The 15,281-nt window shown below is 41.8% G+C and overlaps 1 protein-coding gene across 2 annotated transcripts; it reads left to right on the forward strand.

Annotated features, from left to right (window-relative positions):
- The first annotated feature begins 208 nt into the window (after window positions 1-208).
- TMEM9B (TMEM9 domain family member B) lies at window positions 209-14,539 on the forward strand. Of its 2 annotated transcripts, XM_037050114.1 has the most exons (5): window positions 209-713; window positions 3,152-3,243; window positions 7,190-7,298; window positions 8,354-8,488; window positions 13,362-14,539. In XM_037050114.1, the coding sequence occupies exons 1-5, from the start codon at window positions 609-611 to the stop codon at window positions 13,515-13,517; spliced, it is 597 nt and encodes a 198-aa protein (XP_036906009.1). In that variant the 5' UTR covers window positions 209-608; the 3' UTR covers window positions 13,518-14,539. The 2 variants fall into 2 exon arrangements, with proteins under 2 accessions (XP_036906009.1, XP_036906010.1); XM_037050115.1 differs by lacking the exon at window positions 3,152-3,243 and having other exon boundaries at window positions 633-713.
- Window positions 14,540-15,281: the final 742 nt, after the last annotated feature.

The raw sequence follows: 15,281 nt of genomic DNA on the forward strand, positions 1-15,281 counted from the left end.
GGAGACCACACGGCGCAGGCACCTCCCAGAGACTGTTAAAAAACCTTACGGGGAATGGCGTTCGGGAGGCGCGTGGTGGCCAGTTATTCCCCAAAGTGCGAACACTACCCCCAGCCTTCCGACCGGGGCCCGCAGCCCGGGAAGGGATAATTGGCCAGTCCCATTCCCGGCTCCACGCCTGCGCCGCCGCCAGAGGCCGCCCCTTCAGCAGCCCCTGCGGCTGAGGCTCGCTGCGGTCCCGCAGGGGTCGCAGGTTCCCCTCTGACACCCCGGACTACCTGGGGGCCTCCACGGGCAGGTGAACTTTCCTGCGCCCGCTGCTTCTGCGCCCAAGAAAGAAATCCTAGCGCCTCGAAGCTTTGCTGGGCCGAGGCTGTTCCCGAAAAGAGGTCCCCTTTGGTTCCCGAACCCTAGGGCTATTTGCCAACGTCAGGACCGCGCAGCCTCGGACCCTTCGTACCCGGAACAGTTTCCGGGGCGGATGCTTTTCGCAGCTGACCCGGCGCGGCCGGTGACGCAAGGCCCAGGCGGAAGTGCAGGCGGAGGACCCCGAACCAGAGGGGTTCGAGGCGGGCTCCGTGCCGTGAGGGCTGCTTGGTTTAGCGGCAATGGCGACTCTGTGGGGAGGCCTCCTGCGTCTTGGCTCCTTGCTCAGCGTGTCCTGCCTGGCGCTGTCCGTGCTGCTGCTGGTGCAGATGTCAGACGCCGCCAAGGTGAGTCCCGCCAAACCTGCGCTGCGGACTGTAGCTCCGCCTCTGCCCTGCCTGGCGGGGTCTCTCAACCTGCCGCTCGCCCCATTCCTCTCCAGTCCCGATCGTCCGACTCCTCGCTTTACAGCCCTGGTTGCCCGCAACCCACTATCCCTACTTACTGCCTGATAGCCCTCTACCTCCAGCCCTGACACCCCGCCCTCCCTCACCTCCACCTAGCCCGGACAGTGCCCACCGCTTGGACAGCAACTCCTCCGCCTCGTTGGCATTTCCCTGCCCCGACAGCCCCCACCCCAAACTGTATAATCTTTCCAATTCTGGGAGCCTTTAACTTGAACTTTCCACCCTGAAGCTCTGACAGCCTACCGACACCCTCCACCAGCCTCACAAACCACCACCCCGCCCCCTTCCCCAGGCCAAAATGGGGCCCCCATCTCACATAAGTCTTCCCTCTTAGGAGCTAACTCCTCTGAACTCATCCCTGAGCAGATTCCCTCACCATTGTGGAAACCTGTCTCTTCTGGCAGCCTTCCTTCCCAATAGGACTTCTGGAGTCCTCACCGACCTAATATCCTCACCAAACTCCCTCCAGGACCTCTTGACCCCTTTCTTGCCTCCTCTCTAACTTATAATTCAGTGAGTAAGGGAGGATCCAAACTACAGGAATACGAGGCTGTGGTCTCTCCCCTGTTCCACTTCTTGGCTCTTCTAGTCTCCTGATGCTGCTTTCTAGTCCCCTTGTCTGGCTACGCTCCAGACCTGCCCTGGCCCCGTACACCTGTGCTTCCTCCTTGATGAGCTAGAACGTTATTGGGGAAAATAGAAGGAATTCACATTAGTGTGGTGGGAAAACAAAATGACATTTGCATTTAAAAAAATAGGAGCTTTAATCTTTAACGTCATTTTTATATGAGGATGAGAAGAGAGACAGTGATTTGTTGTTCTACTTATTTATGCATTCATTGTTGGGTTCTTATATGTGCTCTGATCGAACCCACAACCTTGACATATTTGGACAGTGCTCTAACCAACTGAGCTACCCAGCCAGGGCCTCTGTAATATCTTTAAATATAAAGTCTGGGGAAAACAATTTATAGGCAGACAGATCAGGGGGTTTTGATTGGGGTTCCTGATCAGGGATTCTTTTTGAAATTTTCTCTACCTCCCACCAGAAACAGGGATAGTAGCAAGTCTCCTGACTTTCAAAACATTGTTGGCATATCTGCATATCTCTTGTCATCATTTTACACAGTGTATTGTAATCACGTATTTGTCAGTCTCCTTTATTAGGGCGTGTCCTAATTATAGGCAGGAACCATGTCTTGCACTTATCTGAATCTACCACATTGAGCACAAGGTCTGGCACAGAGCAAATGCTCACTAAGTGGTTGCTGAATGACATGTCATGTACAGGAGGAGGGGCCTGGTCCTCTGGGACTAGTGAGCCACTGCCTTCTCAGATAGATTCCCCTTTGCTGAGGAAGCATCTCCTTCTTCCTCTGTTCATGTATTAGTCACATCTTCCTCCATCTTTTGAAATTTGCTTTATCCGTGGCTGTCCTCTCTGCCAGGGATTAGAAGCAGCTTCCTGTGGAGGTAGACCAAACTGATCTCAGCTGGACTCAAGCTACTTCCTCTAAGGACTTTCTAATTGTAGCTGAGTGCCTCTAAAACTACATCCCTTCAATAGGATAGGACTCCGGCCTAATCTTTCTCATCCATATCAATTAATGCCTGTCTACCTAAGCGTGGAAGAATGGTGGATAGAAGAATTGTGACTTGTTTTTGAGTAATTTTTAATTTGATTCTTGCCCATCCTTTTATAATCAACATTCTTAATTGCAAGCACAGCTATCCATGTACTGTGTCTTTCTATTGTCAGAGAGGTGGTGATAACATTAGCACAATTTGTTTTCTGATCCGTAATGTGATTAATAAGTTATAGATCCTGTACTATGTATTAAAGTTTTTGAAAGTTTTAAGTGAATGGTTTTAGGATACGTGGCAGGCGGTGCTTAACCAACTGTACTGTATTTTGCCATGTGTAGTGCACTCCAGTGCATAATGTGTACCCATGTTTTTGGCCCAAACTTTCAGGGAAAAAACACTTTTCATTTTAATTTTTTAATTCAGTCTTTTATTTACATTTAGAAACCCAACTGATTATAGTATTCCAGAGTAGTATTTTGCATACAGGCACCATTATTGCTTTCTAGAGTTAGCCCTTTAATGCATAAACATAAATAAAAGAATTAAAAACACTTGTATAGATAAAGAATTAGTACTGCCCATATATAATGCACATCTTTATTTTTCCTTCAAAAATTTGGGCAAAAAAGTATGCATTATACACAGCAAAATATGGTATGCAGTGTGGTTTTTAAAAATATTGACGATAGACTATCAATAAGCTATATACCACGTTTCCATTTTGGTTACAGAATTCCGGGGATGTCCGGTGTAAATGTATTTGTCCTCCCTATAAAGATATTCCGGGGCGTATTTATAATAGGAACATATCCCAGAAAGATTGGTAAGTATTCTGGATTACTTAATTACCTGTCAGATTTCTTTCTGTGGTTGTCACTGTTAGCTCAGAATGTTCATCCAATGTGTTGTTTTCTTTTTAAGTATTTCTTCTAAGCAAAAATGTCAAATTCCATTTCCGTGTGAAAAAGGGAGAGAAAGGCCCTGAGTGCATGATGGAAACCTGAAGGAGTGGGGCCAAACACTAAGCCCCAGATAGGGTGGGCTTTCTCGAGATGGGGCTGAGTTTGTGCCACCCACACTAGTTTCCTTTGCCCCCTTAAATTTTGGCCTGCCCTCTTGCTTTTCACTGAAAGGTAAGCAAACCTCATTTATCTGGGTTATAATTTTTGCAAGTTATAGGTTTTGACACCATATTGCCAAATATAGTAGACTATGTTTAAAAGTGTCAGAGGCTCAGGAAGGAACAGGAATGAATCATGTATATCAGTTTCCCAGTTGGTATAGGCTATAGCCAGGAATAGGCTATAGGTGTGATAAGCTATTGATCCGTCCAGGCTTCAGGGTGATCAGGCAGGCCTCTGATGGCTGGGATCCTGACTGGCTCGCCTCTAGCAGCCCTCCCTGTCCATCTCAGGAGACCTTATAAATGTGCCATAAAACCGTTGGGAAGCGGCTGTTTTGTCGCAGGATGGATGGGCCCGTTCCTGTGGAACTGTAATGTGTGCATGGTTTGTGACCATAGTGGACGAACACCAGGGTGGGCGTAGAAGAAAAATACCTCCAAATGCTGTGTACTTTTACATGTGCTTGATTTCACAGCCTAACAGCCTGCACAGGTTTGAAAGCAAAATTAAATTCATTTGGTTACTATATTCCCAGCCGCCTTTGAAAAAGAAAAGGCAGTCTTTGAGCATGTTTAATTTTTCTAATGTTATTGTTTATCCCCATTTTGGTTTAATCCGATATTGATAAGTATGTTCTTGAGAACTTCCTGTGAACTTCCACATTCCACTTAAATGATCTCTATATTATAAAGTGATTTAGCTGTATTTTTATAGGTTTTATATCAGCAAGTTACTTGATATGACACAAAGCTCAAATAAGTTTTGAAGTTATTCCTACAAATTTTCAAAATATATTGAGTACTTATAGTTCATTCTCTTAACAGTAATAACATATGATGTCTATTATTTGAGTGGCAGATGAAGTTGCTATTCAAGTGGTTAGCACTAATCTTTCCATTGACTTTTTGTTATTCCAGATTCAGACAGAGCCACATGTCATTCAGCCCTGGTTATTGGTCAGAATGAGCAGTTGAAAACAAGGCATGTTTAGGATATTTCTTCCCTCTCTCCCTGCTTCCTTCCTGCAGTTTAGCCATTTACTGAAGATAGGTTCCCAGTTGTCACTGAAAGTTTTTGACTGGCGGAAGGATAGGCAAGTTATGTTATGGCTTGCAAGGCCTGCAATATCTGGCCCTAGATGTATCTTTACCTTCTGTCCAGTTGGTAGCTTTAATTCTTCATTAGCTTTAATTCTTCACACTTATGCTGTGTGACTTAAGATAAGTTTGAGTTCTCTGGTTTGTGTTTAGGGTGTGATCTAAGGAGAAATATGTCCTCCCTTTGGCACTAGGGGGAGGTGTTGCCTAGTTCCTAAAGGGGCTGAGTTCTGTATCTGGGCTCTGTGTTCACACTGGCCAGTCAGACCAACTTTCCTGCTTCCTCTCCCACCCTGCACAACTTCTGCACAACACTCGAAATCTCGTCGTTATTAAACTGTATTTTTTCTTCAAAAGAAACACTCAGTACCCAGTACTTAGACTCTTAAGTCGTTCTTACATAGTATTACTAAGGCTTCTGAAGCAGAAATAGGAAACTAATGGGAGATAAGTCTCATTTTCCTGAAGTTCAGAGAGATACATGCGGGCTGACCAAGGAGGCAGGAGCCCTGGATTCTCATCCTTTTAGCTAATAATTTACTCTGTGATCTTGTGTAGGTGACCTCTCTGAGAGTGCTGGGCTGGATGAGCCCTATGATTCTGAGGTAGATAACTACTGTAATGAGATTTAGCTTTCTCTGCCCATTTTATGCTTGCATCCAGCTGGCTACATTCCTGGTCTTCTCATATATGTTTGGAACAGATATGAGACACTTATATGGTGTGAGTTGTGGGACCTTACCCTTATTTAACATTCTGCCATTGGAGACTTAGGTTTTCATTATATACTGCCTTTGTTTAAATTACCTGCTCAGTATTGAACTTTTATTATTTATGTTAGTTTGGGTGTTCTTCTTATGCTACATCATAGAAGGAATGAAACCAAAAAAAGAAAGTATGTTTTGGTAGGGCAGCAGGAAAGAATCAGCTTAGAGCATTGGGCGCCCCCAAGAAGGGCGGGGAGAGTGAGACAGGAAGCTGTGGTAGAGTTTGTGTAGCCAGAAGTTCCTAAGGAAGAGATGACAAAAGGGAAGAAAAATGCCCCCCAGAAGGCAGGAAGAAAGAAAAGTTTCCCTACTTTTGCTGAAGGTGATCAGAGAAATGGGCTCATATTAGCTAAGGATAGTAATGATTATTTCCTAGAATTGACAGAATTCTGGGAAAAGATTTTTTATAGAGTTGCGTTTTTATAAGCCATAGATAAGTAGCCTGGAAACTGGGGGGGGGGGATAAACAAAAAACATCCAACAACAAAACATTCAGCCTTTTATTTTTGATATGAGGTCCGTCCAGAAAAAAACCCCAGCCATTGTTAATATGATGAGAGTGGTTTGTGCAACATCAGTGTAACCTGGCAGCTAAGGAGAGTGGACTGGAATGTGCATGTGTGAACAATAACGACTTCACTGTACTTGTCAGTAAGGGTGATAGATGCCATTGAGTGGGCATGTGCACTGTGTGGCCATCTCATTCGGAATGATGGAGTGAGTAGAGCAACGAATCTGCACCAAATTTTATGTTAAGCTTGAACATGCCTCTGTGGAAACTATTGGGATGATTCAGAAGGCCGAAGCTATGGGCAACTGGTGAATGGCAGCTTCATCAGACAATACACCTGCTTGTGCATCACCTCGCTCTCAGAGTTTTGGAAAAATATCAAATTACCCAGGTGACTCAGCCCCGCTATAGCCCACATTTGGTACCCTGCGACTTCTGGCTTTTTCCAAAAGTAAAAGTACCTTTGAAAGGGAAGAGATTTCAGACTGTTGATGAGATTCAGGAAAATTCAACAGGGCAGCTGATGGTGACTGGAAGAACTGTGTGAGGTCCCAAGGGGCCTACTTTGAAGGGGGCTGAGATGTCATTGTCCTACGTACAATGTTTCTGTATCTTGTGTCTTCTTTAATAAGTGTCTATTTTTCATATTACCTGGATGGTTACCTTCTGGATAGACCTCTTCTTCCAAGTAATCAGTTTTCATTTTAAAATATTTATATTGTTCTAGTCCTCCTTCTCCATGTTTTTTCAATAGACTTTTGCTCATTAAAACAAGTAATTATTTCTTATTGTAGTTTTGAATGTTCAGATTTCAGAGTTTCAGAATTTACCAACTGTTCATTGTGATTAGCCATTCATATACCACACTGTGGCAGTTAAGAATGATGGGCAATTTTACTTAATTCATAAAAGAGATCATCTCATATTTGAACAATGCCTGGGTCACTTTAAATCATTGAAAGCAGTTTTGCTGAACAAGTTCGATTATGATTCAGTCTGCTAAGTAGTTTTTGATCCGATCCCATTTGGGAGTTTTTAGTTACATTTTAAACATTAGCACCTTTGAAAATAGTTACTACATATATGTCTTGTTAGCTTCTTAGACTCTTAAATGTTACCAAATTGCTGATATGAAGAGAGAACGTGGTTTTACTTCCCTTATTTGTTTCTTATATTCTTTTATTGAGGAAGTTCAAGAACTAGTCTGGATTCCAAGAAAGTTTTGAGTAGAAAATCCAGTTAGATTTGAGCTGTACTTTGTGTCTCCCAGCGGTTGCCTTCATGTGGTGGAGCTCATGTCCGTGCGGGAGCCTGACATAGAAGCTTACTGTCTGCGCTGCGAGTGCAAATATGAGGAAAGAAGCTCGGTGACGATCAAGGTAAAAAAAAGAAATCAGTTTTTTCTGCTTCTGGAATAGTTCTTGATGGTTTTGAGACAAGAAAGAAAATTTGTCAAACACATTTTATTTTAGTAGTTATTTAAACAACTGCTCTTCCCCACCCCCTCACCCCCTCTGTCCAATCTCCAACCTCCGTCCCAAAAGAAACAATGGCCCTGCTCTCTGCCTGCCTCACTGACATGCTTTATGGATTAATCAAGGTATGATGTGTGACTGGCACAAAGATGCCCTATATGTAATTAGCATATCCCAGAAAAATACCCCGTCTTCCCTGTGGATCACGTGTGCCGACAGATAGTGAGAGTGGCACGATTAGGCCCTCGTTCTACCCTGTCAGCCCTTGGAAAAAATTATGTATATAGTGACTGTTCTAGTCTAGAAACATGACTTCTGGATTTTAAGATTTGCTTTCTTTATTTGTGTAAGAAATGGGAGGTAGATCATTTCGATCACCATTTTGACCTCTAGTGAGTTCAGTTACTTCATTGTGGTTCTTTCCCCCAATTTGTTTTTATGTGGAGCTTCCTATTTCTTTCCCAAAAAGATGCCTCATGGGGAATCTGGGCATGGTCAGCTGTAACAGTTACGAAGATTTCTGTTGTGGTTGACTCTGTCAGCACATGAATTAAGATCTCAAGAAAATCACTAGGCTGTAACATATTTTTGTACATCTAAAATAATCTGAAAGAGTATTCCCTTGAAGTCCTTCTGCATACATTTCTGTTAGGGTTCCTTTACCTTGTCTTCGCAGCACCAGGACATCGTATTCAGGTGCTATCAGTGGTGACAAATGACTAGCAGTGAGTGAAGATGAAGTTCTGGAGCCTCACAAAAAAGCCCCAGAGACAGAGGCCACCTTTCCTTTTTTCTTTACTACTTTGGTGAAGAGCTGAGTGTGTTTCTTATGTAGGTTTGTGTAGAAATCCTTTATGCATAGCAGATAGATCAGTCTTCACTATGGCTTTACTATTATTATATAAAATTCTAATTTCTCGGCTTGCACAGAGATGTGACTTATTTCCAATTTCCTTTAGGTTACCATTATAATTTATCTGTCCATTTTGGGCCTTCTCCTTCTGTACATGGTGTACCTTACCCTGGTGGAGCCCATCCTGAAGAGACGCCTGTTTGGACACTCACAGTTAATACAGAGCGATGACGATGTTGGGGTAAGTTCTCAGCATGCCCTCACCACACGTGATGGTGTCCTTTGTCATCACCAAGGTGTAATACAGATGTTCGTGTGCTGGAGCAGATCGTCAACTAGAGAAGCTGAAGACAACTCTAAATTTAGCATTTGTCTCTTTATGAGGACATTGCTTTGGGAAGCCATAAATACGGTGGTTTCAACTGATGGTCCTTAGTGAGTGTGTTATACAAGGTCTTGTTCTTCAGTACCCAGGGCACAGTTTCATTGCCTTTGCCTGTTTACATTGAGAAGAGCATCTGAGACAGTTTCCTCCCCAAGCTCCTGCCTGAACACCTTTCCTGTCAGCATCACCAAATATCTTAGGAGATAAAGAGGCTTTGGTGGCCCTGGCTGGCATAGCTCAGTGGAGTGAGCACGGGCCTGCGAACCAAAGGATCGTGGTTCGATTCCCAGTCAGGGCACATGCCTGGGTTGCAGGCCAGTTCCCAGCAGGGGACTCACGAGAGGCAACCATACATAAATACTTCTCTCCTTCTCTCTTTCCCTTCCCCTCTAAAGATAAATAAATAAAATCTTTTAAAAAAATAAAAAAGAGGCATTGGTAAAGAGAAGCACAAAGACCGTACTGTTCTTTTCTTAATGAAGTGCAGCTTGATAACCTGCTGATGTTCTATATATCCTGTTATCCTTTAAAAAAAAAAAACAACGTGATCTTGATCTCTAGAGGAAAATAAAACCATCACTCCAGATTATGTTCCTATCTTTAAGATACATTTGTATTTTTACATATAGTTGGTATAATCAGTGCATAAATTGTTTTGTGGTCTGCTTTTTGCGTTAATATTACTTCATTCAAAAATGTCCAGAAATTGACGTAGTCCACAAACTTGTTATTTAATTTAGCGTAGAGAAGTATATTATTTGTTTTGTCATTATCCTGTTTGGGCTTGTTTCCACATTTTCATTATATATATAATTTTTTAGAAATTACTTTTGCCCTGGCTGGTGCGGCTCAATGAATTAAGTGCTGGCCTACCAACCAAAGGGTCGCTGGTTCCATTCTCAGTCAGGGCACATGCCTGGGTTGCAGGCCAGGTCCCCAGTTGGGGCCACATGAGACGCAACCACACATTAATGTTTCTGTTCCTCTCTTTCTCCCTCCCTTCCCTTCTGTCTAAAAATAAATAAAATCTTTTAAAAAGTAGAAATTACTTTTTATCTTGGATTACTTTATTGGACTATGTTCCAAGTGGATAAAATTCAGTCAAGTTTCAAGAACCAGTTCCAAAACTAAAGCCAGGGTGAACCTTGCTAACCATAGTCAGAAGTCCTTCTGTGGCCTGTGGACCTTTTGGTAAAAGATGGAAAAGGAGGTCCTGAAGGATGGCCTGACTCATAACTATAAATGCAGTTTGCTCTTTGATCAACAATATGTTGTTGTCTCATGAATATCAGGTATGAATATTCAACTTATTTGGGGAAGATTTTTTTTTTTTGTCAAGAGCTTTGATAGAAACACCTCTATTTACCTCTTTTCCCTTGTTTCTTTTATACATTTATCCAGTACAAAATGAATAACTTTTCATTATCAGGTACTGTGCTGGATATGAGCAATAAAGAGGTGAGTAGAACAGAAACAGACATGTACAGAAATGACAAATAATAGTTTGTTTACTCCTTTTATTTTTAATGATATAAGAAATGGCTATCTGTTTTTGAAAAATTTCAGGAGGAGACTTAACAGGCTGGGACAGAGGTTAAGACTAGGGTCTGGAGTGATCAAAACTCAGACACAGTGGGGCGAACGGGGTGAGAGAGCTAGAAGGGCAGGGGGTTATGCACCAGGCTCACGAGAGACTCAGGTGTTGTTCCCTCGCCGATTCATACATGACAGGATTTTTGGGTTTGTTTTTTTTAAAGATTTTATTTATTTATCTTTAGAGGGGAAGGGAAGAAGAGAGGGAGAGAATATCAATGTATGGTTGCCTCTCATGGGTCCCCTGCTGGGAACTGGCCTTCAACCCAGTCATGTGCCCTGAGTGGGAATCAAACCGCGATCCTCTGGTTCGCAGGTCCTCACTCAATCCACTGAGCTACACCAGCCAGGGCATGGCAGGGTTTTCTCAGCCTCTCCAGTGCTGACCCTTTGGGTTGGGTAAGTCTTTGTTGTAGGGGCTGCCCTGTTCATTTATAAGGTATTTAGCAGCATCCCTGGCCTCTACCCACTAGATGTCAATAGAATCTTTATCCCAGTCATGACAATCAGAAGTGTGTATAGACATTGTCAGGTGTTCCTGGGGAGCAAGATCATCCCCAGTTGAGAACTACTAACATGAAAATGTTATGTATCAAAGGCCGTATAAACCATTCCATTGTAAGGCACATAGATAAAAAGTCTGACTTAAATTACATCACACCATTAAACATTTGGTTCCTGATTTTAAGAATAGATAATATCAATGTAATACACAAATAACATAAAAGAAATGGATGCACAGATGTGTAGATAAAAACATGTAGGAAAGGCATTTGATTGGTGGGATCATGTGCTTGGTAACCTCTTCGCTCACCAGTGACTGCTTCTGTGTGTAAGTTGACCACTTGAGGACACTGTTTTTGAGAGGCCTGGCTGAACCTTGGATACCTAGTAAACTGACGGTGGGCAGAGACGGACTTTCAGGCCAGAGCTGTGAACTGATGGCAACAATTCTGTATAAAAGGAAGTTAAAATAAAATTTCTATAGTTGTTAGCTAAGATAAGAGCACTTTACTACTTTTGTGCTTTTAAAAAGTACTTTTGTTAAATTCTAAGTTAAATTGTTTTAATTTTTAAGATTTTTGTTCAGCGTAGACCATTTTAAATCGAGAGTTAGTATACGTAGTTAAGAAGCTCAGTGTAAGCAGTCACAGTATTTACTGTATTATATATCCATGACACATCATTGCTATTATCAAAGCATTACATTAAAACATGTTTTGTATTTATTGTAATTTTATCAGGTGTAAAAAGAACAAACATAAAAAGGTTAACTCTCTATTTGCATTCTTCCTGCATTCATGACCATGAGCAACTAGTTCAGTCCGGTCCTGATAGGTGGGGAGCCGAAAGGATTACTGGTTTGTTTAGTCCTTTAAATTTGGTCCTTGAGAAGATGATTCTCCCCCTACCTTGAAGAGTACGTAGCAGGACTGTGAAATGGAGAGGTGCTCTACTGATCAAGTACATCCTTCTTTCCAGTCTTATTTATGTCAAAACAAACCAATGGTAATAATATTTTATATACAAGTTCATCACCATATTCCTATAGTGTCATTTTAATCTACCTGAACAAAATCAGTGTGTTTAGACAATATGACACCGAGTCAAGGTTAGGTGAGCTAAATCTTGGTGTTTGTGCCAGTAAGTCAAGGTTAGGTGACCTTGGATCAGTTTATTTCCTCATGGGAAACCAAGGAAGCCAACAAATTCAGCTTTCCTCTTTCTTCACTTTTTTCACCTCTCTTTATTTCTTACATCTTCGATACATTTTAACTTTATGAAATTGTTTTTACTGTTTTCACTTGAAAATTAAAAATAAGAAAATAGGGTGTGTACTACTGTTACCTAAATTAAGTGGAAAGTTGAGGGAGTTTTGGTAAAGAAGGCAGGGAAAGATCCTTTATAGAAAAGTCTTTGATGTAATTATGTGCATGTCTTGGTGTACAAAGAAGACCAGGTGTTCTAACACCACATGGTTACAGTTGTGTGTAGTTATACTGTCGTATATAGCTTTCTATAGACATGTGCTGGCTCCTGCCCTGGGTATATAATAGAGCTTTTGCAAACATGCACAGCAAAACAATGCTGTTTCTGTACTAGAGGCAAAGTTTAGTGTAAGAGGTACATCTTACGACTTGGATCCTGTGTTAGAACTCTCACAAGCTTTGCTAACCAGGGTTCAGCAGAAAGAGATCAAGGTAAAGGCAGATAAATTAGTTTTGAATGCTTTTTGTCATTTAGACAGCTGTGTTTATATCTCATTCATAGATAGATTAGCTCTCCTGTGTGATGACCACAAACATCAGGCGCCTCTGTGTACTTTGACCAGGGTAGGTTGGTTTTCTACACAGAGACCTGGGTGAGCCTTTAGTAGCCTCTTTCCTAAGGTGGCCACTGGCATAGAAGCCACTGGTTGCTCAGCATTGAAAGATTCAAGTCTTTATTGAATAGAAATTCTGCAGTAATAATTCTTCACTCTTGGTAATGGTGGGTAATTTTAGGACTTGAGCTGCGTCTCTTTCCACTACAGACTGGGGAAGGGGTAAACCAGTCCGCTTAGTGCTTGTGTTGAGGGTGCAGGTAGAGATTAAAATCGACCAAGATAAGATCCTGTCAACTCATCTCCCAGGGTGAATGTGGCCCCAAGCTGGAAAGTAACAATTCTGATATAATAGTAATCAGGTAATTACAAGACAGGTCTTTCCTCTGCCATAGATTAGCTCTATAGTGTTGAATAAAGCAAGTAAAACTCTTGCCTTCTGTGTCTGTAGCATGTAGATATTAACATGAAAATAGATTTCCTTTCCCCTACCTGTTAGGGAAGCTTTCTTTAATATACATGACCAATGTCTTTGGTCCCTGCTTCTTAAGGGAAATGTCTTTGGAAGTAGTGACCCACGGGAACATCACACAAATACCTACTCATCACTTATGCCACTTGAATCACCTCTTTCTGCAGCTCAGTTCATTCCACTTCCGGCAGATGAGTGCCTTGGAGTGCTTGGGCAGATGGGTGTTCTGTTCTTTGGAAAGTCCCGCTGCTTCTGTCTCTGTGGCTCAATAACTGCTGTTTTCTGTGCACATTTTACACTGATTATGCCATCTGTTATGTTCTCCATTCTTGAACTTTCAGGATCACCAGCCTTTTGCAAATGCCCACGATGTGCTGGCCCATTCTCGCAGTCGAGCCAATGTGCTGAATAAGGTAGAGTATGCCCAGCAGCGCTGGAAGCTTCAAGTTCAAGAGCAGCGAAAATCTGTCTTTGACCGTCATGTTGTCCTCAGCTAACTGAGAAGCAAATTCAAGGTAACTAGAAAGCAACAAGGCAGACAACTGGAAAAAATTGACTGAGTTTTCCTGGATTTTGTTTTATACCCTGTTGATTTCACCAACTCTTGCTAAGAAATTCAAAACATGAAACAAAATCGTGCTTGGTGTTTTCTTTTGTTGTTAACATAGTAAGAGACATTTTTTAAAGCACACACCAAGTCAGCCAATAAACCCTTTCCTCTTTGTGACTTTTACAAGTAAAAATAAGTCTGTTTGTAAATTATGTTGAAATCCTCCCCCTGGAACAAGCATTCTCTTTTTCACCACACAGTTTTAACTTGGTTTTCAAGATAATTTTCAGGTGTTTGTTTTTGCTGTTGTTGTTTTTGGCAGGGGAGAAAAGAAGTGTGTGGGGACTGCTTAACATAACTTTTCTCAAGTCACTTTACTAAAAAATCTTTTGTAAATAGACTTTACCTTATATTTTCACGTTTCATTTCTCTCTCGCAGCGTGGTCAGCCTCATCAAAGCCCTGACCTATCCCTCTTGAATTTTGCACTGACTGTATTGTCTAGGTGTCTGGTTGGCATGTGGCTGACTTCGTGGTAAACTAGATCTGAAATGCCCGGTGGCTTGTCACACAATGCAGATTTTCTTTAAGTACTGTGGTGTGTGATGTAATGCATCCTGGAACACACTGGCCGTTTGCTCCTTCACTGTAATGACTAACCATAGTTTTGGCATGTGTTGTCTGTCTCATCCCTCATATCTTTAAGGATGAATCCTAAGGACTTGGGTACTTGCAATAAAGAACTTTTCTTTAAAACCCAAGCCTTGCTGGATTGATGACATTGACATATTTGTCAGCCTTTTGGGTCATGTTGAGAGGCAGCTGTTTGAGCTCTGGCGCAGACAGCTTTGGACAAGCACTGGAGTTCTGTGTGCCTCCCTCCAGAAGGTGGAGCGGTCAGTGGATAATTGGCTTTTTCCTTCCTACGTCCTCTTTGGAATGGAACAATAAAAATAATTTTTGAAACACCTACCAGTGTATCTGTCTCTTAACTTTTCTCCCCTCCCTCTTTTGCTCTGTGATGGATTTAAAAACGCAAAGGCATTTTGTCCTCTATTGTCAGACTCCTGTTTTAGACCAGTCTAATCATAGAACATTGGTTCCAAATTGTGTGTGACCGTGTGTGCCAAGTGAGAAAGAGAGAGAGAGAGAGGATGTACAGGTATTAAGATGGTTCTCTGAAAGTATACAAATAAAATTTTGATAAATTGAGAGATTTACAAATGTATGAACAAATGCTTGTTTTAAGAAATTCTTGGCAAAAATTATTAGAATTAAGTTATATTGAATTCATAAGTATAAAGCTTCAGGGGCTATTAATGGCTTTTTAGCTAGTAAAAAAACAATTTTTCAGACCTACAAAACTAACCTAAAATTATTGATTTTATTTGTGAGTATTAAAAGATTTCTAAGTTCAACTAGAACTGAGTGAAATTTATGCCAGGGATTCAAGACTGGTTAAATATTCCAAGACCAATTACTAAAATTTATCACATCAACAGGCTAGGGAAGAAAAATGAAATGATCTTATCAGTAGATGCAGAAAAAGCATTTGGCAAAATTCAACACCCTTTATGAAAAGTTCTCAGTAAACTAGGAATAGAAGAGAACTTGCTCATCTTGACAGAAAATAGTTACTGAAACCCACAGCTAACACACTTGTGATGAAACACTAGGAGCGTTCCCGCCAAGATGCGGAGCACGGCGAGGAG

Source organism: Sturnira hondurensis, unplaced genomic scaffold (assembly GCF_014824575.4).
Source record: "Sturnira hondurensis isolate 20B ecotype Veracruz unplaced genomic scaffold, ASM1482457v3 Scaffold0006505, whole genome shotgun sequence".
NCBI lineage: Eukaryota > Metazoa > Chordata > Mammalia > Chiroptera > Phyllostomidae > Sturnira > Sturnira hondurensis.